The sequence below is a fragment of the Mauremys mutica genome, chromosome 10, assembly GCF_020497125.1.
Source record: "Mauremys mutica isolate MM-2020 ecotype Southern chromosome 10, ASM2049712v1, whole genome shotgun sequence".
In the NCBI taxonomy this organism is placed as follows: Eukaryota; Metazoa; Chordata; order Testudines; family Geoemydidae; genus Mauremys; species Mauremys mutica.
Window position 1 is genome coordinate 86,732,450 of NC_059081.1, and position 22,222 is coordinate 86,754,671.

The window sequence follows — 22,222 nt, forward strand, 5'->3', positions numbered from 1 at the left end:
CCAGGTGGCTGCCTTGGCTGGCAGGCTAGTGCCCCTGCCTCTCAGGTCGGGAGGTGGCTGCTCCTGCCTCTTTGCCACTCATCCCCCAAGTGAGGTGGGGCTAGCTGGGCCCAAAGGCTCTCCTTAACCGCTGCTGTGCTGAGGGGCAGTTTCTATGCGTCATCGCAGTGGAAATTCTGCTTTTCGATCAGCTCTTCTCCCTAATGATCCCAGCTGGGCTCTTATCGTGCAACATCCAGCAGTAAGAGATGTAGAAAACAAGCCATCTCACCAGCTGAGCAGGATTCCCTACGGATTTGTGAGTTAGCCGAGATGACATCCTCATGACAATGAGAGCGGGTGTTGGATAAATCACAGTGCTGGCTGGCTACAGAAGACAGGCTTGTTAAGGAGGATACAATGAAACGCTTAACAAGAGATTAGTAAATTCCTTTTAAAACAGTCACAATGTTTTGGAAATTGCAGACTCTTCTGCTGGGCTGGCAGAGCAGCCCCGCCAGCGGGGACCAATGAGGACTGTACCCCAGTGTTTAAGTAAAGACTTCTTATGGAGAGAGGCCTTTCCGAGTACTTTGTACGAGCAGATAGCGGCTTGCATAACAATTAGCTACAGTGTGTGCACCCTTCTGATAGTAAGCCAAAGCAGAGTGTCTGAAGCAGATTGGTGGCCACCGGAACGCATTTTGGTATTGTCTGTCAGTGTGCGCAGGAGACAAAGCAAGGACAATGGTGCTAGGGAAGCTGGCTATGCTCAGGAAGTCGCAGTTTCTTCCACTGAAATAAATTCTTACTAGAGGCACTGGGCAGCTCATCTCTTAGTTTCAATCAATAGTTTATTTCCCAAGCCCCTTAGAATAATTCTGAACTAAATGTTACAACAAACAGACAAAAGTGTCCTTTTGCCAGGAAAAAAAAGTCTCCAGAAACATGATGTGAAGGATACGATGTGGCTGAATTATCCTGATCTCCCATCATTATTTCTCTCTCTCTTTGCTAATGATAATATTCAGAAAATTTTCTCCAGCTGTGTTTTTCTGGCCTACATATCACAAGTCCCAGTTACTTGGAAGCTAAACACAAGCATTTCATGGGGAACGAGAAAACACGGCATTTCTTGTAAGCATTTACCACAACAACTGATGGGACTGGGAGTTTTGTCCAGTTGGGACTGTAAGCAGATGGAACTACCGCTTCTTGTGCATTAGTTTACTGGAATGAATTGCAGCCTTACTTATCGATCCCTGGTGGAAATGCAGTGTAACTCCCTTGGTATGCTTTGCGCAAAGGTATGTGATTGTTCCTAAGTCACAAGTTTCCTGTCCAAGGGAGACACTGCTTATGGTTAGAACCTGAAGGAACTCACTGGGCCCCGATCCTGCAGTCTGATCCGCTCACAGGGAGTGTTCTTGTGAGCTGGGCTCCACCCGTGAGATCACCTGTGTTATAGATATGGGCACAAGCCACAGCTGTACACCAACAGTGCCAGGCGCTGCTGGGGATGGAGAAGATCCATAGCAAACACTGGCAGCTCGTGGAGCTGGGAGCTGTTCTACACTATGCCCGATGGCTGCAGCCCCCAGGGACACATCCTATGCTTGAGGCCGGGGGAAGCGGGTGGTGTAGAGCCAGGGCTAGCTGTACATCAGCCACCCAGGGATTCTCCCATGCCAGAGAATCCCCAGCTGATGTTATACGAGCGTCCTAGGCCCTTTGCATCTCCAGAGCACCCAAAAGGATCTGGAGTGGGATGGGGAACTGGCAGCCAATGCTGCTGTATCTGAGAAGAAAGTGCTGTTGTTTGCACATACATGTAGCGTGACTGGAACTCATCAACATGCCATCCAGAGCAATCCCAGCCCTGTGTGTGACACTCTGGCATGTTGGATGTAACAACCAATGTGGAACTCAGAGGGATGAGCACAGGTTTCAGGAGGGAATACTGTGGAGGAAGTACTAGGAAGTCTGTGGGCACATGGCTAGGATGCTGGCCGCAGGTTACTCCTGGGGGAATTCTGTGCCACTGTGCATGTGCAGATTTCTTTGCTTCCCTGCAGAAAAATGACTTCCTGATGGGGAAGCAAAGGGAAGTCACAAGAGCGGTCATACAACCCTCCCCAGAAGTATGTTTTGAATGCCCAGAGCAGCCGGCAGACAGGTAAATCACTGTGGGGCAGGGGGCGAGACTGGAGAAAACCCGGCTGGTGGCTTCTACCCTGTGCCAGGCTCAGCTGCTAGTCCTGGCTGGGCTGGGGAGGATGGGACTTCCTCTTCCCCTGCCCAGCATCTGGGGCTGTGTCAGACCCACCCCTAGATTTCTCCCCCGGCTGTAGGAAGCTCTGCAAACTGTCCCTCCACCCCGTGCTTCCTGCACTCATTGCTTTTCAGCTGAAGGAGGAAAGATCACTGTACAGGGACCTGCTCCCCCATCCACCCAACCCCCGTGCATCCAGACCCCTTCATACCCAGACCCTCCTGCCGAGTCTCACCCAACAGAATGAAGGCAGCAACAGGGTGGGAGCAAGTCCCCCCACTATCAGCGATAATACAACAAGATGTGGGAGACTGGTTCGAAGACAGCACACTTGAAGGACTGAGGCTTGATAGGCCTCAACAGGCTGGCACTAAAGTGCTCATCCTTGTAATGGGCTATGCACTAGTGACCTCCGGCCCCAGCACATCAGCAACCGCTTGCACAAGAAACATGCCCACGACAACAACACGTATTAAAAAGAAAGACGTAGCAACCTGCATGGGCCTTGGAAGGAGGAACATGGCTTGCAGCAGGGGATAGTTTGGAGTGGCACCAAGATATCAGTCTGTGTGTGCATGGCTGGAATGCCAGCTACAGCTGCAGCACCTCTGTACATAATTCTCTTAAGAAAGAACCAATTTACTTTTAGAAACCTAGAGATCTTGGCTGTTATTATCTGACACAGCAATCTCGTCCCCATGTGTGACAGTCTAGCACGCTGGGGAACAAGTGAGCCTCACAGGGCGGACAGGCATGTCTGTGGATTGGTGTCTCTCATCCCTTCAGGGGATATGTTCTGAAAAGGGGAGAAGTGATATATATGCATCTGCATGTTACTGGGTTAATACTGCTGGGTATTTTGCCAGCAGACAAGTTACCCATTTGCACAGGTGTGCAACGGGATCTTCTCTACTCACTGCTCAGTGGCGCCTCCTTGCGGTTCATCTGGGGAATTAGCTCTGCCAGCTGGTCTGATGCCCCTTCCTGCAGTTATTCAGCCCATGGTTCCACTCACTCACTCCATGGCCTCTCAGGAGCCAGGAACGTTAGTGCTTTTCTCGTCCTGGATTAGCCCTCTGGCTAAGTCTCATTAAAGTTCTGCCCACTTCTGGGGTATCACCAAAGTCTACTTCCAGAATTCTTCCAGCTGTCCCCAGCGCCCACCCTCCACACCAGATTCCAGTCTGGGGACCCTTGACCCAGCAGCTCTGGGCTTTTACTCTCTCAGCCCTTCCTGCCACTTCCCTGGACCGCTTCCTATTCTGTCATTACAGCTTCCTGCATCAGGGAATATGACTGCCGATTTCCTCCCGGCAGCCTACCAACTTCCCCCTTCTCCAGCTGGACTTCATCAGCAATTAGGCCCTAGCACTCCCTGGGCTTTCTCCAAAACTTAATTGGCCTAATTTACCCCTTTAGGCCTTGTGTGGGTTGAACTCCCCATCAGAGGGTGATTAGCTGCTTTGTATGCGTCCATCTGCCCTTTAGGAATTCAGCTGTGCAGTGAATGTTCCTACAACCTCCCTTACAAAGTGTGTTCAGTAATGCCACCAGCCCGGGCTAACCAGCAGAGCTCAGCACTGCTCACATCAACACCCCCTATCACCTGTGGGCAAAATGTGGCTCGAGGACACGGAGCAGCATTAACCTCAAACAAAGAAAGTTTAGTTACAGCAAAAGGCTGAGAAGTGGGCCAAAGTCTGTCTTTGTTACATAACACCTCCATCCCCCAGCCCGCTGAACATCTGCATCGCAGCTGAGAATTAGCAAAACAGGCCTGCAGGGTCTTGAACCTTCCTTGGATGGGAAGTTAAATGCAGAATGAAATGACAGCAGTTAGCGAATGCGGAAATGGGGGACAGGAAATGCCCAGCATTTATGGGTTCACCCTGCCCCAGGGCACAGACCTCCTCTGTACTGGTTGTTACACAAATGGCCCAAGGATGAACAAAAGGTCCAAAATATACATTACACCGAGAGACCGGGAATGAAAATTACAGCTAGGCAATATCGCTGGACCAAATATTTTTTGTCAGAAAATGTGGCTTTTGTGACATTTTTCATGGGGAAAATTTCTATTTTTCAACCAACTCTAATAAAAATGAGACACCCTTGAACTTCAGTGATGTTCCAAGTTAATGTGTCCTGGGGCACTGACTCCTCCTTATCTCAGCGGAGGTCTTGATGCCAGAAGTGAAAATTGTGGGGCCTTCGTTTTTTAACTCAAGACTGGATGTCTCCCTAAAAAAAAGAACAGGAGTACTTGTGGCACCTTAGAGACTAACACATTTATTTCAGCATAAGCTTTCATGGGCTACAGCTCACTTCTTCAGATGCATAGACTGGAACACACAGACAGGAGATATTTATACATACAGAGAACATGAAAAGGTAGAAGTACCCATACCAATTGGAAGAGTCCAATCAATTGAGATGAGCTATCGTCAGCAGGAGAAAAAAAACCTTTGAAATGATAATTGAGATGACCCATAGAAGGTGTGAGGAGAACTTAACATAGGGAAATAGAATCAATTAGTGTAATGACCCAGCCATTCCCAGTCTCTGTTTAAACCCAAGTTAATTGTATCTAATTTGCATATTAATTCGAGTTCAGCAGTCTCTCTTTGGATTCTGTTTTTGAAGGTTTTTTGTTGCAAAATTGCCACATTCAAGTCTGTCACTGAGAGGTTAGAGAGGTTGAAGTGTTCTCCCACTGGTTTTTGAATGTTATGATTCCTGATGTCAGATTTGTGTCCATTTATTCTTTTGCGTAGAGACTGTCCGGTTTGGCCAATGTACATGGCAGAGGGGCATTGCTGACACATGATGGCATATATCACGTTGATAGATGTGCAGGTGAACGAGCCCCTGATGGTGTGGCTGATGTGGTTAGGTCCTAAGATGGTGTCACTTGAATAGATATGTGGACAGAGCTGGCATTGGGCTTTGTTGCAAGGATAGGTTCCTGGGTTAGTGTTTACGTTGTATGGTGTGCGGTTGCTGGTGAGTATTTGCTTCAGGTTGCGGGCTGTCTGTAAGCGAGGACTGGCCTGTCTCCCAAGATCTGTGAGAGTGAGGGGTTATCTTTCAGGATAGGTTGTAGATCTTTGATGATGCGCTGGAGAGGTTTTAGTTGAGGGCTGTAGGTGATGGCTAGTGGCGTTCTGTTTTCTTTGTTGGGCCTGTCCTGTAGTAGGTGGCTTCTGGATACTCTTCTGGCTCTGTCAATCTGTTTTTTCACTTCAGCAGATGGGTATTGTAGTTTTAAGAATGCTTGATAGAGATCTTTTAGGTGTTTATCTCTGTCTGTGGGATTGGAGCAAATGCGGTTGTATCTTAGAGCTTGGCTGTAGACAATGGATCATGTGGTGTGTCCTGGATGGAAGCTGGAGGCATGTAGGTAAGTATAGCGGTCAGTGGGTTTCTGGTATAGGGTGGTATTTATGTGACCATCGCTTATCAGCACAGTAGTGTCTAGGAAATGGACCGCTTGTGTGGATTGGTCTATGTTGATGGTGGGGTGGAAATTGTTAAAATCATGGTGGAATTCCTTGAGGGCTTCTTTTCCATGGGTCCAGATGATGATGTCATCAATGTAGTACAAGTAGAGTAGGGGCGTTAGGGGACGAGAGCTAAGGAAGCGTTGTTCTAAGTCCTAAAAAAAGTGCTTTAGCTCAAACAGACATTGTGGGCTTGATGCAGGAATTAATTGGTGCCATTTCCTGGCCTGTGCTCAGACTAAATGGTCCATTCTGGTCTCAGAACCTATGGGCATGTCGGCACTGCCGCTGGGAATGAGCCTCACAGCTAGACACCCACTAGCTCTGCCTGAGCTAGCGCACTACAAATAGCCATGTGGATGTGACTCCTAATCTCCTGTTAATTGGATTGAGTCTGAGCCCGGGGTCACTGAGAAGGCTCAGTGGGACAGGCGCTAAGTGTAGCACTTTGATTCTTTGCCTGGGTCCTGGTCTGCCTCCCAGCATGTCTGCCCGGCCCCAACTCCACCATGACCGGGGAGGCCAGTCTGGACACAAATTCAGGACACCTACGTCTACATAGAATCAGAGACCTGGAAGGCACCTCGAGAGCTCATCTAGTCCAGTCCCCTGCACTCAGGACTAAGTATTATCTAGACCATCCCTGACAGGTGTTTGTCCAACCTGCTCTTAAAAATCCCCAATGATGGAGATTCCACAACTTCCCTGGGCAATTTATTCCAGTGCTGAACCACCCTGACAGTTAGGACGTTTTTCCTAATGTCCAACCTATACTCCCGCTAATACATCCCAGAATGATGTTTGCTTTTTTTGCAACAGAGTTACACTGTTGACTCATATTTAGCTTGTGCTCCACTAAAACCCCCAGATCCTTTTTCACAGTGCTCCTTCCTAGGCAGTCATTTCCCATTTTGTATGTGTGCAACCGATTGTTCCTTCCTAAGTGGAGTACTTTGCATTTGTCCTCATTGAATTTCACCCTATTTACTTCACACCATTTCTCCAGTTTGTCCAGATCATTTTGAATTTTAATCTTATCCTCCAAAGCATTTGCACCCCATCCCAGCTTGGTATTGTCCACAAAGTTTATAAGTGTGCTCTCCAGGCCATTATCTAAATCAGTGATGAAGATACTAAACAGAAACAGACCCAGAACCAGTCCCTGCAGGACCCTCTCATTACGCCCTTACAGTATGACTGAGAGTCACTGATAACTACTCTCTGGGAATGATTTTCCAACCAGTTATGCACCCACCTTATTGTAGCTGCATCTAGGTTGTATTTCCCTTTTTTGTTTATGAGACAGTCACGCGAGACAGTATCAAAAGCCTCACTAAAGTCAAGATATAACACATCTACCGCTTCCCCCCATACACAAAGGTTGGTACCCTGTCAAAGAAAGCTATCAGGTTGGTTTGACATGATTTGTTCTTGATAAATCCATGCTCACTGTTACTTATCACCTTATTATCTTTTAGGTGTTTGCAAATTGATTGCTTAATTATTTGTTCCATTATCTTTCTGGGTACAGAAGTTAAGCTGACTGGTCTGTAATTTTCCGGGTTGTCCTTATTTCCCTTTTTATAGATGAGCACTATAATTGCCCTTTTCCAGTCTTCTGGAACGTGTCTCGTCTTCCATGACTTTTCAAAGATAATCCCTGATGGCTCAGGTATCTCCTCAGTCAGCTCCTTGAGTATTCTAGGATGTATTTCATCAGGCCCTGGTGATTTGAAGACATCTAATTTATCTAAGTAATTTTTTACTTGTTCTTTCCCTATTTTAGACTCTGATCCTCCCTCATTTTCATTGGCATTCACTGAGTTAGACATCCAGTCGCCACAACCTTCTTGGTGAAAACCGAAACAAAGACGTCATTAAGCACCTCTGCCATTTCCACATTTTCTGTTATTATTCCCCCCCCTCCTTGAGTAATGGGCCTACCATGTCCTTGGACTTCCTCTTGCTTCTAATGTATTTGTAGAATGTTTTCTTGTTTCCTTTTATGTCCCTAGCTAGTTTGATCTTGTTTTGTGCCTTGGCTTTTCTAATTTTGTCCCTGCGTACTTGTGTTATTTGTTTATATTCATCCTTTATAATTTGACCAAGTTTTCACTTTTTGTAGGACTCTTTTTTTAGTTTTAGATCATTGAAGATCTCCTGGTTAAGCCAGGGTGGTCTCTTGCCAGACTTCCTATCTTTCCTACGCAGTGGGATAATTTGCTCATGCCCTTAATAATGTCTCTTTGAAAAACTGCCAACTGTCTTCAGTTGTTTTCCCCCTTAGACTTGCTTCCCAAGGGATCCACTACCAGACATCTTAAATGGAAGAGGGTGAGGATCAAACTTGGGAACTGGAATTGCTCATTCGATAAATTGCATAAATTCAATCTAGTTGGTGTTAGTGAACGGTTCCTCTTGGGTAAGGAATGGTGTCCCTAGCCTCTGTTTGTCAGAGGGATGGCAGGAGAGAGATGGATGGCAGGAGAGAGATCACTTGATCATTACCTGTTAGGTTCACTCCCTCTGGGGCACCTGGCATTGGCCACTGTCGGTAGACAGGATACTGGGCTGAATGGACCTTTGGTCTGACCCAGTCTGGCTGTTCTTATAATAATAAGAGATCTATCTATCACCTAGAATTGGAAGGGACCTTGAAAGGTCATTGAGTCCAGCCCCCTACCTTCACCGAGTACTGATTTTTTCCCCAGATCCCTGGGTAGCTCCCTTAAGGATTGAATTGACAACCCTGGGATTAGCAAGTCAATGCTCAAACCACTGAGCTATCCCTCTGTGGGACAACACCCCTGATTGTAATGTTGTTATCAATGGTTATGACCTATTTAGGCAAGATCGAATGGGCAAAAGGGGAGGGGGAGTGACCCTGTCAGAAATGGCTTCACCTGCTTCCAAGTCACTGATAACTCAGAAGAAAATGAGCAATGTCCTAACTGATAAAGCATAGGATGGGGTGCTAGCTGGTGTCTGCTACAGACTCTAAATCACATTAGGGACTAGGATGACAATCTACAACATGTAGGAAAAAAGCTGTGTGATCATAAGGTATTTCAATTTGACTGCCATACGCTGGAGGTCTCATGCTGCCCACTCTAAAACAGCCTTGGAAATATAACAAATGGAAGAAAGTGGAAGATGATAGTCATGAATATAAATCAGAAATTAGGAATTATAGAAAATTGATAAGGGAAGCCCAGGGACACAAAGAGAAATCTATAGCCAGAGAGTTAAGGACAATAAGGAGTTTTTAAAAAAATATTTAGGAGCAAAAAGAATGCTAACAATGGTATTGATCCATTACTGGGTGGAAATAGTAGAATTATCAATAATAATGCAGAAAAGGCAGAAGTATTCAATAAATATTTCTGTTTTGTATTTGGTGAAAACCACAGAAGATATAGTTTAAAAAGTATGGATTGGGTGAATGGACTATAAGGTGGATAGAAAGCTGGCTAGATTTTCGGGCTCAACGGGTAGTGATCAATGGCTCCATGTCTAGTTGGCAGCCGGTATCAAGCAGAGTGCCCCAGGGGTTGGTCCTGGGGCTGGTTTTGTTCAACATCTTTAAAAATTATCTGGATGATGGGATTAATTGCACCCTCAGCAAGTTTGCAGATGACACTAAGCTGGGGGGAGAGGTAGATACGCTGGAGGATAGGGATAGGGTTCAGAGTATCCTAGACAAATTGGAGGATTGGGCCAAAAGAAATCTGATGAAGTTCAACAAGGACAAGTGCAGAGTTTTGCACTTAGGAAGGAAGAATCCCATGTACTGCTACAGGCTGGGGAATCATAGAAGATCTGGGTTGGAAGGGACCTCAGGAGGCATCTAGTCCAACCCCCTGCTCAAAGCAGGACCAATCCCAAACTAAATCACCCCAGCCAGGGCTTTGTCAAGCCTGACCTTAAAAACCTCTAAGGAAGGAGACTCCATCACCTGCCTAGGTAACCCATTCCAATGCTTCACCACCCTCCTAGTGAAAAAGTTTTTCCTAATATCCAACCTAGACCTCCCGCACTGCAACTTGAGACCATTCCTTCTTGTTCTGTCATCTGGTGCCACTGACAACAGTCTAGATCCATCCTCTTTGGAACCCCCTTTCAGGTAGTTCTTCTCTTCTGTAGAGTAAACAATCCCAGTTCCCTCAGCCTTTCCTCATAAGTCATGTGCTCCAACTCCCCAATCATTTTTGTTGCCCTCCGCTGGACTTTTTCCAATTTCTCCACATCCTTCCTGTAGTGTGGGGCCCAAAACTGGACACAGTACTCCAGATGAGACCTCATCAATGTCGAATAGAGGGGAATGATCACATTTTATAAAGCAGCGCACAAACGACCAGGGAGTTTTGCGAACAGGGGCTGCTAACAGGGAGTTTCACAAGGGAGTTTGGAAGGGGAGTGGGAAGGGAGCGAGGGTCCCTTGTCGGTTCTATCTGTTTCCCTTTATTCCCCTTAAAACCTATAAACCTAACTACATTCGAAACTTCTTGCTTTAAACAACCCTTTCATTAACCAGGAGACAATGCAGGCAGAAGCCCAGCAGCAGAGTGGGGGCTATCCAGTTTATTGCGCTGAGTGCAGCATGTATGATTACCTGCCCTGTGGGCAGGTGGCGTATGTGTGCAGTCGGTGCAAGGAGCTCCTGGCCCTCAGAGACCACGTACGGACTTTGGAGGCTAGGGTGGCGGAACTGGAGGAGCTAAGAGAGGCAGAGAGGTATGTCGATGAGGCTTTCCGGGACACTGTAGAATTGTCCCACCTCCGGTCAGACAGCCCCTGTGCTGTTGAGGAGGAAGAATGGCCCAGGGAAGCAGAGCAGTCAATGGGAGCAGAGGGAAACCTTCCCGTAGTTGGGACCCTCCTTCCAGATGGTGCTGGGGTATCCTCTCACACTGAGATTGCCTCTCCAGGGGAGGAAACTCCAGTTGCTAGGAAAAGGCAGGTGTTATTAATGGGAGATTCGATTATTAGGAACATAGATAACAGGGTTTGTGATGACCAGGAGAACCATATGGTGACTTGCCTGCCTGGTGCAAAGGTTGTGGATCTCTCGAGGCATCTAGACAGACTTATGTGTAGTGCTGGGGAGGAGCCGGTGGTCGTGGTACATGTAGGTACCAATGACATAGGGAAGGGTAGGAGAAACGTCCTGGAAGACAAATTTAGGCTGCTAGGGAAGAGACTGAAATCCAGGACCTCTATGGTGGCATTCTCAGAAAAGCTCCCAGTTCCACGCACAGGGCCAGATAGGCAGGCAGAGCTTCAGAGTCTCAATGCATGGATGAGACGATGGTGTAGAGAGGCGGGGTTCACGTTCATTAGGAACTGGGGAAACTTCTGGGATGGGAGGAGCCTATACAGGAGAGATGGGCTCCACCTAAACCAAAGTGGAACCAGACTGCTGGCATTAAACATTAAAAAGGTTGTAGAGCAGTTTTTAAACTAGGAGATGGGGGAAAGCCGACTGCTGCAGACGGGGCTGGCTCTGGCTTTTTTGCTGCCCCAAGCAAAAAAACACCTGCGAGCGGCCAGAGCAGCGAAGGGAGGGGACAAACAAACCTGCGGGCCGGCCGGAGCAGCGGGGCGGGACAGACACACAAACCTGCGGACCGGCCAGAGCGGGGGTGAAAGGGGACTACCAGCCCTGCAGATGTGCCCCGGGCAGCAGGGGGGGAGAGAGAAAAGGGGGGCAGTCAGGGCTTCCTTCAGCGGGGCGCTCGCCGCGCCGCCTGCCAGGAGGGCTCTGCACCGCTCCGGTCAGGGGGCAGGGAAGGACGGGGGCTGCCCTGCCGCGCTTGCTACAGACCTGGCACCGCTCCCAGCAGGGCGCTCCTCTCCTCTGCACTGCTGCCCCCTACAGCGCAGCCTGAGCAGCGAACCAAAAAAAAAAAGAAAAAAACCTGCGGGGGTGGCCGAAGCACCGAATGCCGCCCCTTGGAATCTGCCGCCCCAAGCACGAGATTGCTTGGCTGGTGCCTGGAGTCAGCCCTGGCTGCAGAGGAGCGTGTGGATCGGACACAGACTTCTCTTAGGGGAGAGTCTGATGATAGAGAATCTCCAGGTTATAGTCAGGAGCAGAGGACTGAAGAGGATAATGTAAGGGCCGGATCAGATGATAAACAGTCACATAAAAAAGAATCTGGCACATCAGAAAAGGGCAGACACATAAACAGTGACAAGTTTTTAAAGTGCTTGTACACAAATGCTAGAAGTCTAAATAATAAGATGGGTGAACTAGAGTGCCTTGTGATAAAGGAGGATATTGATATAATAGGCATCACAGAAACCTGGTGGACTGAGAGCAATCAATGGGACACAATCATTCCGGGGTTCAAAGTATATCGGAAGGACAGAACAGGTCGTGCAGGGGGAGGAGTGGCACTATATGTGAAAGAAAATATAGAATCAAACGAAGTAAAAATCTTAAGTGAATCCACATGTTCCATAGAATCTCTATGTATAGAAATTTCATGCTCTAATAAGAATATAACATTAGGGATCTATTATCGACCACCTGACCAGGGCAGTGATAGTGACGATGAAATGCTAAGGGAAATTAGAGAGGCTATCAAAATTAAGAACCCAATAATAGTGGGTTCACATTAACACCACCCTATACCGAAAACCTACCGACGCTATGCCTACCTTCATGCCTCCAACTTCCATCCTGGGCACACCACAAGATCCATTGTCTACAGCCAAGCACTGAGGTACAACCGTATCTGCTCTAACCCCGCAGACAGAGACCAACACCTAGAAAATCTCCACCAAGCATTCTCAAGACTACAGTACCCACACGAGGAAATAAGGAAACAGATCAACAGAGCCAGATGTGTACCCAGAAGCCTCCTACTGCAAGACAAACCCAAGAAAGAAACCAACAGGACTCCACTGGCCATCACATACAGTCCCCAGCTCAAACCCCTCCAATGCATCATCAGGGATCTACAACCCATCCTGGACAATGATCCCACACTTTCACAGGCCTTGGGTGGCAGGCCAGTCCTCGCCCACAGACAACCTGCCAACCTGAAGCATAATCTCACCAGCAACTGCACACCGCACCATAGTAACTCTAGCTCAGGAACCAATCCATGCAACAAACCTCGATGCCAACTCTGCCCACATATCTACACCAGCAACACCATCACAGGACCTAACCAGATCAGCCACACCATCACCGGTTCATTCACCTGCACGTCCACCAATGTAATATATGCCATCATATGCCAGCAATGCCCCTCTGCTATGTACATCGGCCAAACTGGACAGTCTGTAAGGAAAAGGATAAATGGACACAAATCAGACATTAGGAATGGCAATATACAAAAACCTGTAGGAGAACACTTCAACCTCCCTGGCCACACAATAGCAGATCTTAAGGTGGCCATCCTACAGCAAAAAAACTTTAGGACCAGACTTCAAAGAGAAACTGCTGAGCTCCAGTTCATCTGCAAATTTAACACCATCAGCTCAGGACTAAACAAAGACTGTGAATGGCTTGCCAATTACAGAACCAGTTTCTCCTCCCTTGGTTTTCACACCTCAACTGCTAGAACAGGGCCTCATCCACCCTGATTGATCTAACCTCGTTATCTCTAGCTTGCTTCTTGCTTGCTTATATATACACCTGCCCCTGGAAATTTCCACTACTTGCATCCGAAGAAGTGGGTATTCACCCACGAAAGCTCATGCTCCAAAACGTCTGTTAGTCTATAAGGTGCCACAGGATTCTTTGCTGCTTCTACAGAACCAGACTAACACGGCTACCCCTCTCATACTCAATAATAGTGGGGGATTTCAATTATCCCCATATTGACTGGGAACATTTCACTTCAGGACGAAATGCAGAGATAAAATTTCTCGATACTTTAAATGACTGCTTCATGGAGCAGCTGGTACGGGAACCCACAAGGGGAGAGGCAATTCAACATTTACTCCTGAGTGGAGCGCAGGAGCTGGTCCAAGAGGTAACTATAGCAGGACCGCTTGGAAATAGTGACCATAATACAATAGCATTCAACATCCCTGTGGTGGGAAGAACATCTCAACAGCCCAACACTGTGGCATTTAATTTAAAAAGGGGGAACTATGCAAAAATGAGGGGGTTAGTTAAAGAGAAGTTAAAAGGTACAGTGAAATCCCTGAAAGCTGTCTGGGCGCTTTTTAAAGACACCATAATAGAGGCCCAACTTCAGTGTATACCCCAAATTAAGAAACACAGTAAAAGAACTAAAAAAGAGCCACCGTGGCTTAACAACCATGTAAAAGAAGCAGTGAGATAAAAAGACTTCCTTTAAAAAGTGGAAGTCAAATCCTAGTGAGGCAAATAGAAAGAAGCATAAACACTGCCAACTTAAGTGCAAGAGTGTAATAAGAAAAGCCAAAGAGGAGTTTGAAGAACAGCTAGTCAAAAACTCCAAAGGTAATAACAAAATGTTTTTTAAGTACATCAGAAGCAGGAAGCCTGCTAAACAACCAGTGGGGCCCCTTGATGATAGCGATACAAAAGGAGCGCTTAAAGACGATAAAGTCATTGCGGAGAAACTAAATGGATTCTTTGCTTCAGTCTTCACGACTGAGGATGTTAGGGAGATTCCCAAACCTGAGCTGGCTTTTGTAGGTGACAAATCCAACTGTCACAGATTGAAGTGTCACTAGAGAAGGTTTTGGAATTAATTGATTAACTCAATATTAACAAGTCACCGGGACCAGATGGCATTCACCCAAAAGTTCTGAAATAACTCAAATGTGAACTTGCGGAACTATTAACTAAGATTTGTAACCTGTCCTTTAAATTGGCTTCTGTACCCAATGACTGGAAGTTAGCTAATGTAACGCCAATATTTAAAAAGAGCTCTAGAGGTGATCCCGGCAAATACAGACCGGTAAGTCTAACATCAGTACCGGGCAAATTAGTCGAAACAATAGTTAAGAATAAAATTGTCAGACACATAGAAAAACATAAACTGTTGAACAATAGTCAACATGGTTTCTGTAAAGGGAAAATCATGTCTTACTAATCTATTAGAGTTCTTTGAAGGGGTCAACAACATGGGGACAAGGGGGATCCAGTGGACATAGTGTACTTAGATTTCCAGAAAGCCTTTGACAAGGTCCCTCACCAAAGGCTCTTACGTAAATTAAACTGTCATGGGATAAAAGGGAAGGTCCTTTCATGGTTTGAGAACTGGTTAAAAGACGGGGAATAAAGGGTAGGAATTAATGGTAAATTCTCAGAATGGAGAGGGGTAACTAGTGGTCAGTTCCCCAAGGGTCAGTCCTCGGACCAATCCTATTCAACTTATTCATAAATGATCTGGAGAAAGGGATAAACAGTGAGGTGGCAAAGTTTGCAGATGATACTAAATTGCTCAAGATAGTTAAGACCAAAGCAGATTGTGAAGAACTTCAAAAAGATCTCACAAAACTAAAAGTGATTGCGCAACAAAATGGCAAATGAAATGTAATGTGGATAAATGTAAAGTAATGCACATTGGAAAAAATAACCCCAACTATACATACAACATGATGGGGGCTAATTTAGCTACAATGAGTCAGGAAAAAGATCTTGGAGTCATCGTGGATAGTTCTCTGAAGATGTCCACGCAGTGAGCAAAGGCGGTCAAAAAAGCAAACAGGATGTTAGGAATCATTAAAAAGGGGATAGAGAATAAGACTGAGAATATATTATTGCCCTTATATAAATCAATGGTACGCCCACATCTCGAATACTGTGTACAGATGTGGTCTCCTCATCTCAAAAAAGATATACTGGCACTAGAAAAGGTTCAGAAAAGGGCAACTAAAATGATTAGGGGTTTGGAGAGGGTCCCATATGAGGAAAGATTAAAGAGGCTAGGACTCTTCAGCTTGGAAAAGAGAAGACTAAGAGGGGGTATGATAGAGGTATATAAAATCATGAGTGATGTTGAGAAAGTGGATAAGGAAAAGTTATTTGCTTATTCCCATAATACAAGAACTAGGGGTCACCAAATGAAATTAATAGGCAGCAGGTTTAAAACAAATAAAAGGAAGTTCTTCTTCATGCAGCGCACAGTCAACTTGTGGAACTCCTTGCCTGAGGAGGTTGTGAAGGCTAGGACTATAATAGGGTTTAAAAGAGAACTGGATAAATTCATGGTGGCTAATTCCATACATGGCTATTAGCCAGGATGGGTAAGGAATGGTGTCCCTAGCCTCTGTTTGTCAGAGGGCGGAGATGGATGGCAGGAGAGAGATCACTTGATCATTGCCTGTTAGGTTCACTCCCTCTGGGGCACCTGGCATTGGCCACTGTCGGTAGACAGGATACTGGGCTAGATGGACCTTTGGTCTGACCCAGTACGGCCGTTCTTATGTTCTTATATTCTTATCCCTCAATCTGCTGGCAATGCCCCTACTTATACAGCCCAAAATGCCATTAGCCTTCTTGGCAACAAGGGCACTCTGTCAACTCATATCCAGGTTCTCGTCCACTCTGACCCCTAGGTCCTTTTCTGCAGAACTGCTGCCTGGCCACTCGGTCCCCAGCCTGTAGCGGTGCATGGGATTCTTCCATCCTAAATGCAGGACTTGGCACTTGTCCTTGTGGAACCTCATCAGATTTCTTTTAGCCCAACCCTCTAATTTGTCTAGGTCCCTCTGTATGCGATCCCTACCCTTCATGGTATCTACTCCTCCTCCCAGTTTAGTGTCATCTGCAAACTTGCTGAGGGTGCAATCTACACCATCCTCCAGATCATTAATGAAGATATTGAACAAAACCAACCCCAGGACCAACCCTTGGGGCACTCCGCTTGATACCAGCTGCCAACTAGGCATGGAGCCATTGATCACTACCCGTTGAGCCCGACGATCTAGCCAGCTTTCTATCCACCTTATAGTCCATTCATCCAGCCCATACTTCATTAACTTGCTGGACCAACTGGCTAAACAGCAGTTCTGCAGAAAAGGCCCTGAGGATTACAGTGGACGAGAAGCTGGATATGAGTCAGCAGTGTGCCCTTGTTGCTGAGAAGGCCAATGGCATATTGGGCTGTATTAGTAGGAGCATTGTGGCCAGATTGAGGGAAGAGATTATTCCTCTCTATTCGGCACTGGTGAGGCCACACCTGGAGTATTGCATCCAGTTTTGGTCCCCCAACAACAGAAGGGATGTGGAAAAATTGGAGAGAGTCCAGCGGAGGGCAACGAAAATGATTAGGGGGCTGGGGCACATGACTTACAAGGAGAGGCTGAAGGAACTGGGGTTATTTAGTCTGCAGAAGAGAAGAATGAGGGGGGAATTTGATAGCAGCCTTCAATTACCTGAAGGTGGATTCCAAAGAGGATGGATTTAGGCTCTTCTTAGTGGTGGCAGATGACAGAACAAGAAGCAATGGTCTCAAGTTGCAGTGGGGGAGGTCTAGATTGGATATTAGGAAACACTATTTCATTAGGAGGGTGGTGAAGCCCTGGAATGGGTTACCTAGGGAGGTGGTGGAATCTCCTTCCTTAGAGGTTTTTGAGGCCCGGCTTGACAAAGCCCTGGCTGGGATGATTTAGTTGGGAATTGGTCCTGCTTTGAGCAGGGGATTGGACTAGATACCTCCTGAGGTCCCTTCCAACCCTAATATTCTATGATTCTATGATAGTCTCATCATATGGTGATAACATTCCTTCAATTCCACTAGCATCTCTGGAGAATGCTAAACAGAAGCTACTAAAGTCAGACATTTTCAAATCAGCAGATCCAGATAACTTGCCTCCAAGAGTTTTAAAAAAGCTGGCTGAGGAGCTCACTGGACCTTAGTGTTGATTTTCGGTAAGTCTTGAAGCATTGGGAAAGTTCCTGAAGAATGGAGGAAAACTAATGTGCCAATTTTTAACAAGGGTAACTGGAATGACATGAATAATTATAGGCTGTCAGCCTGACATCAATCACAGGCAAGACAATGGAATGATTGACATGGGACTCAATTCAACATGGGTTTATGGAAAATAGATAATAAAACTAGAATGATGTAACATTAACATGGCACACAGTAAATGAATTAAAAATTGGCTGCCTGATAGCTCTCAACATGTAACTGTACATGGGGAATCGTCATCAAGCAGGTCTGTTTCCAGTGGGACCCCGCAGGGATCGGTTCTTGCCCTCCACTATTTAACACCTTTATCAATGATCTGAAAGAAACATAAAATCATCACTGACAAAGTTTTCAGATGACACAAGAATTGGGGGAGTGGTAAATAATGGAGGGTTGCTGATTCCAATCACTCTGAATTGCTTGATAAACGGGGCGTAAGCAAACAATATGTGCTTTAATATGGCAAAATGTAAATGTATACTGCTGGGAGCAAAGAATGTCGGCCATACTTACAGGACGAGAGACAGTATCCTGGGAAGTAGTGTCTGAAAAAGATTTGGGGTGAGGCGTGTTGTCGTGGAGAGTCAGCTGAACATGAATAAATAAGTGGGCTCTTCAATGTAGTAGAGAAAAGTATAAAATGATCCCATGGCTGGAAGTTGAAGCTAGACACATTCAGTCTGGAAATAAGGTGTAAATTTTTAACAGGGAGAGTAATTAGCCATTGGAACAATTTACCAAGGGTTGTGGTGGATTCTCCATCACTAACAATTTTAAAATCAAGGTTGGATTTTTTTTTCTAAGAGCTCTGCTCTAGCAATGATTATGGAGCAGGTCTCTGGTCTGTGCTGTACAGGAGGTCAGATTAGATGGTCACCATGGTCCCTTCTGGCCTTAGAGTCTATGCATCTATGGAAGAGCAGCTCTAGCAGTGGTAGGGAAAGCATCCCATGCATCAAGATATCACTGTATTGCTGTGGGGCATTGCTTGGAATTTGCTTCAAAATACCTATGCTGTGGTGCAGGTTGAAGGGGGAGGGCTAACCAGGGAAAGCAGATAACTGTTTACAGCTGTCTGATTGATGATGTGGGCATGGGAGGAAGTGGGTCATATTATATTTGTTTCTGCAGGGGTGGGAGAATTGGTGGCATTTAAAACAGGAAAAAAGTCTGGTTCCAGATCTTCAGGCCTCTTTGGAAGCTTTTGTGTTGTAGCCTCTTCTCTCAAATCTTTCCCACCATTTCCACAAGGCCCAGGTCACCTCAAGTTGGGCACTGCAAATTAGTGGACACTTATGACCTTAATCTCTCTGTGCTTCAGTTCTCCATCCATAAAATGGGGCTAATACCCACTCACTTCACAGGTGCGCTAAATTCCTTACTGTTTGTGAAGCACTCAGACACTGCAGTGATGAGAAAAGCCCAGGAGGTAATTATTAATTCCGTCTCTGGAGCAGGGTTTGAATAGGGAGCAGTCAATAAGATCTGGGGGCACCCATTGAACAGTGAGAAAACAAAATATTGAACAGCTGCTCACACAACGAGCACTGTCCCTCCTGTGCCCTGCATGAGGCAGGGAGCCTGTGGAAAAATAGTGTGTGACTGGAAGCAAATGCATACACAAGCATTTGTGTCAGAATGCACACAGAAAAGGGGGCCAAATTTAAGTTGCATGGATGGACCTTAATTCTGGCATTTCCTCAGTGCTTGACTTTGCAACCTTAATGTTCTTTCAGTGTAATATTTGTGTGTGCAAGAAATACATCGACCAATAGATCCCTGGGACATGGAACTGGGCCCATTTCTGAAATCAGGAAATCCAAGAGACCATTTTTGTGAGCTATAAACACTGGTTCCCTTCCCTTGTATTCCTATGCAGAGTTCCCACGCAGCTCTGTAGAGACACCACAGGCTCTTGTGTGATGTACTGAGAGTTGGCCACACTTTCAGTGTAGTGGCTCCTTCCACAAATGATGAAATCACCAAGCTAGTCCATCTCCCGGGTTACATTTACACACAGACAGCCTGCCAACAGGACTGTGGAAAACCATTTATTGGGACAAACTCTTGACGTGGAGACATTTCAGTAAAACAGGCATAAAATAAAACTAACTGGTAAAATGGATCTTGGTTACAGAGTAAAATAGACTGCAACATTGACGTCATCAACGGCATTTCTTTTCGAAGCACATGATTTCATAGGAAGAGCACCACTGGGAACACTGAATGAAACTTCTCCAAGCCAATCCACATCTTTAGTGTGGTCTTGGCAATTACCGTGTAAACATATAGGGCAGACATCACCTAGGTAGGGGTAGCACCTTTGTTTGTTACCATATCTTATAGGGCCTGATCCCAAACCCACTGAAGCTAATGGGAATCTTTCCATTGACATCATTGTAGTATATACTGATGCAGAATCCAATGTGCCTTGACAGATTTTCTAAAGGATACTTTGGAACATAACAGATCATAAGATCACTGGTGGGATTACATGGGAATGACATTAGCTAGCACAGGAGCACTGTTACCTTGTTCTTCCACTGTTTCCCTCTCTGGCTATTCTCCAATTATTTTAAAGTCAATAGGTCCAATGTGATTGGATGTATGCCCCGTTGAATTCCATTGACATGGATGGGAGTGCATGGGGGCCAGCCAGTGCTGAGCTGTCCTCCATCACCTCCACTACTGCCCTGGGAGATATGGATGTGCCGAACAGAGTCTAACCCCATGGCACTGAGAGTCATTTGCACTTTGGACCCATCTCCGACACCGAGATGCTGAGGATGGTTTTAAAGCCCATTCGTCCCCCACTGGAGCAGGAGATGTAAAACAAACCTGCCAGCCATGACCATGATCCTACCTTTCTACTGGCCAGAGAGATGTTGGCACTTTAAAGTTTAACCTTAAACACGGCATTGGTGAGGCCCCTGGAGAACGGGGCAAGCAAAGAGCTTTAATTGAATAAAGAAAACCCAAAATCGATATGTAAAGTGTGTGCTCAATCTTGTAAAACCGGGCAAGTTCTTAGTGGTCTTCGTCTCATCAGTCTAATTGGCCCCAGGGATCTGTATGTGTTCTGAAGGCCAGTAGCTAGGCTGCCTCTGTGCTTGTCTGCTGGGGGGACTCAGAGTGTGGGGAAGGCAGCTCAGACCCAAGGAGATGAAAAGGGAGCTCCAAGCAGGGGCAGGGGGTTGTGCACAGACAGACTCTGGCACTATGGCTTTATATATAAACACAAGTTCATCAAGAATATTGCTAACTTCTTCATTTTTAAGAGACGCAAAGCATACACAGCCTGTCCTCTGGGCTGGGGGAGGTCCTCCCTGCCGCTCAATTCTCAGCAGCGATCCTCCTGGAGACTTTTTGGTAGAAGACGCCTTGCAGCAGGGACTTGTAGTCAGGCATTCGGAAGAGATGGTTCTCCTCATAGGCCACTTTGTGCTCTGTGGTCTGCCCAGTAACAAGGGCCTGGAGGTTGGACTCGTGGGGTTGGCTGCCTATCGCCAGCACGTATATTGTAATGCCCGCCTGGTGAGCCTCCTGCACTGCCCTCTCTATGTCACTTCTCGTGATCCCTTGAGAGTTGCCATCTGAGAAGATCAGTACCCTTTTGTTGATGCCGGTCTGGGAGGACCGTTTGTACAGGTTGGTGACGTACTGGAGGGCGGCACTGACATCTGTGGCATCATTAATGAACTCCATGTCTTCAATCACTTTGGCGATCACTGTGTAGTTCTGCAAAAACTGTGCCTCTAGTCTCTGCTGGTTCTTGCCGCTGTACTGGACAACAGAGACACGCACAGAGTCGTCCGAAGGCATGTGCGCTGTCAGGAACCGCTCTGCCTGCCGCTTCACAAACTGCTTGGTGTGCTCAAAGTTCTGGCTCCCAACGCTGGTGGAGCTGTCCACCAAGAGAGTGATGTCAGCTGGCTTTGTGAAGGTGACTGCACAGAGAAAGGTTCTTTGTTATTTACATGGCTTATCCGCCTTAATTGTTCCCCTTCCTCATCAGAGTCCAGTGGACTCATTGGTTGTCTCTGGCTTTCTGCTACTGAAGACTCAATGGATTTTGAGTCTTTGCCTCTATGCTCTTCAATCTATGCTTCCCCGAGTTTCATCTCACACTTTATCTTGCTCTTTTCTATCGGCTTCTCTCGGGTGGATTCTCAGGTCTGTATGTTGCTTGAAAAACCTATAGTCCCTTGTCATTTAAACACACTAGGCTGTTTTCCTTGCCTTCCTGCTTCCTTTTCTGTCTAGGAGTGTGAATGCCTCCTGGGGCTCTGATTTATTTGACCTAGCAGCCTCCATGCTGAGTCTAAGGATTTTTTTCCTTACCTTTAGCTTTAGGGTGTTCTGGATTAAACTCCACATTAAAAAAAATCCTCTTCTCCAAAGTTTACTGTCACTCTGCTAATTTCTGTACCTTTCCCTCCCCAAGAATTCCAAACTTAATTCCACCCTGGTCATTGTTACTTCGTGGTTCACCTACGCCTGCCTTGTGAAGCAACTTCCGGGCGTCACTTGGGACTGAACCGAGAATGGCCCCTCTCGTCAGAGCTCTAGCTGTTCTGGGGGCCCCTGGTCAGTCTTCTCTA

At 46.4% G+C, this 22,222-nt stretch overlaps 1 protein-coding gene across 2 annotated transcripts in view; it reads right to left on the reverse strand.

Moving 5' to 3' along the window:
* Positions 1 to 19,659: 19,659 nt before the first annotated feature.
* Positions 19,660 to 22,222, reverse strand: part of COL6A1 (collagen type VI alpha 1 chain) — a 69,759-nt gene continuing 67,196 nt past the window's right edge. For both annotated transcript variants that reach the window (XM_045031810.1, XM_045031809.1), the window contains one exon: positions 19,660 to 21,568. In XM_045031810.1, coding sequence (XP_044887745.1) covers positions 20,955 to 21,568 — 614 coding nt within the window. In that variant the 3' untranslated portion in view covers positions 19,660 to 20,954. The remainder of the gene's footprint in view (positions 21,569 to 22,222) is intronic.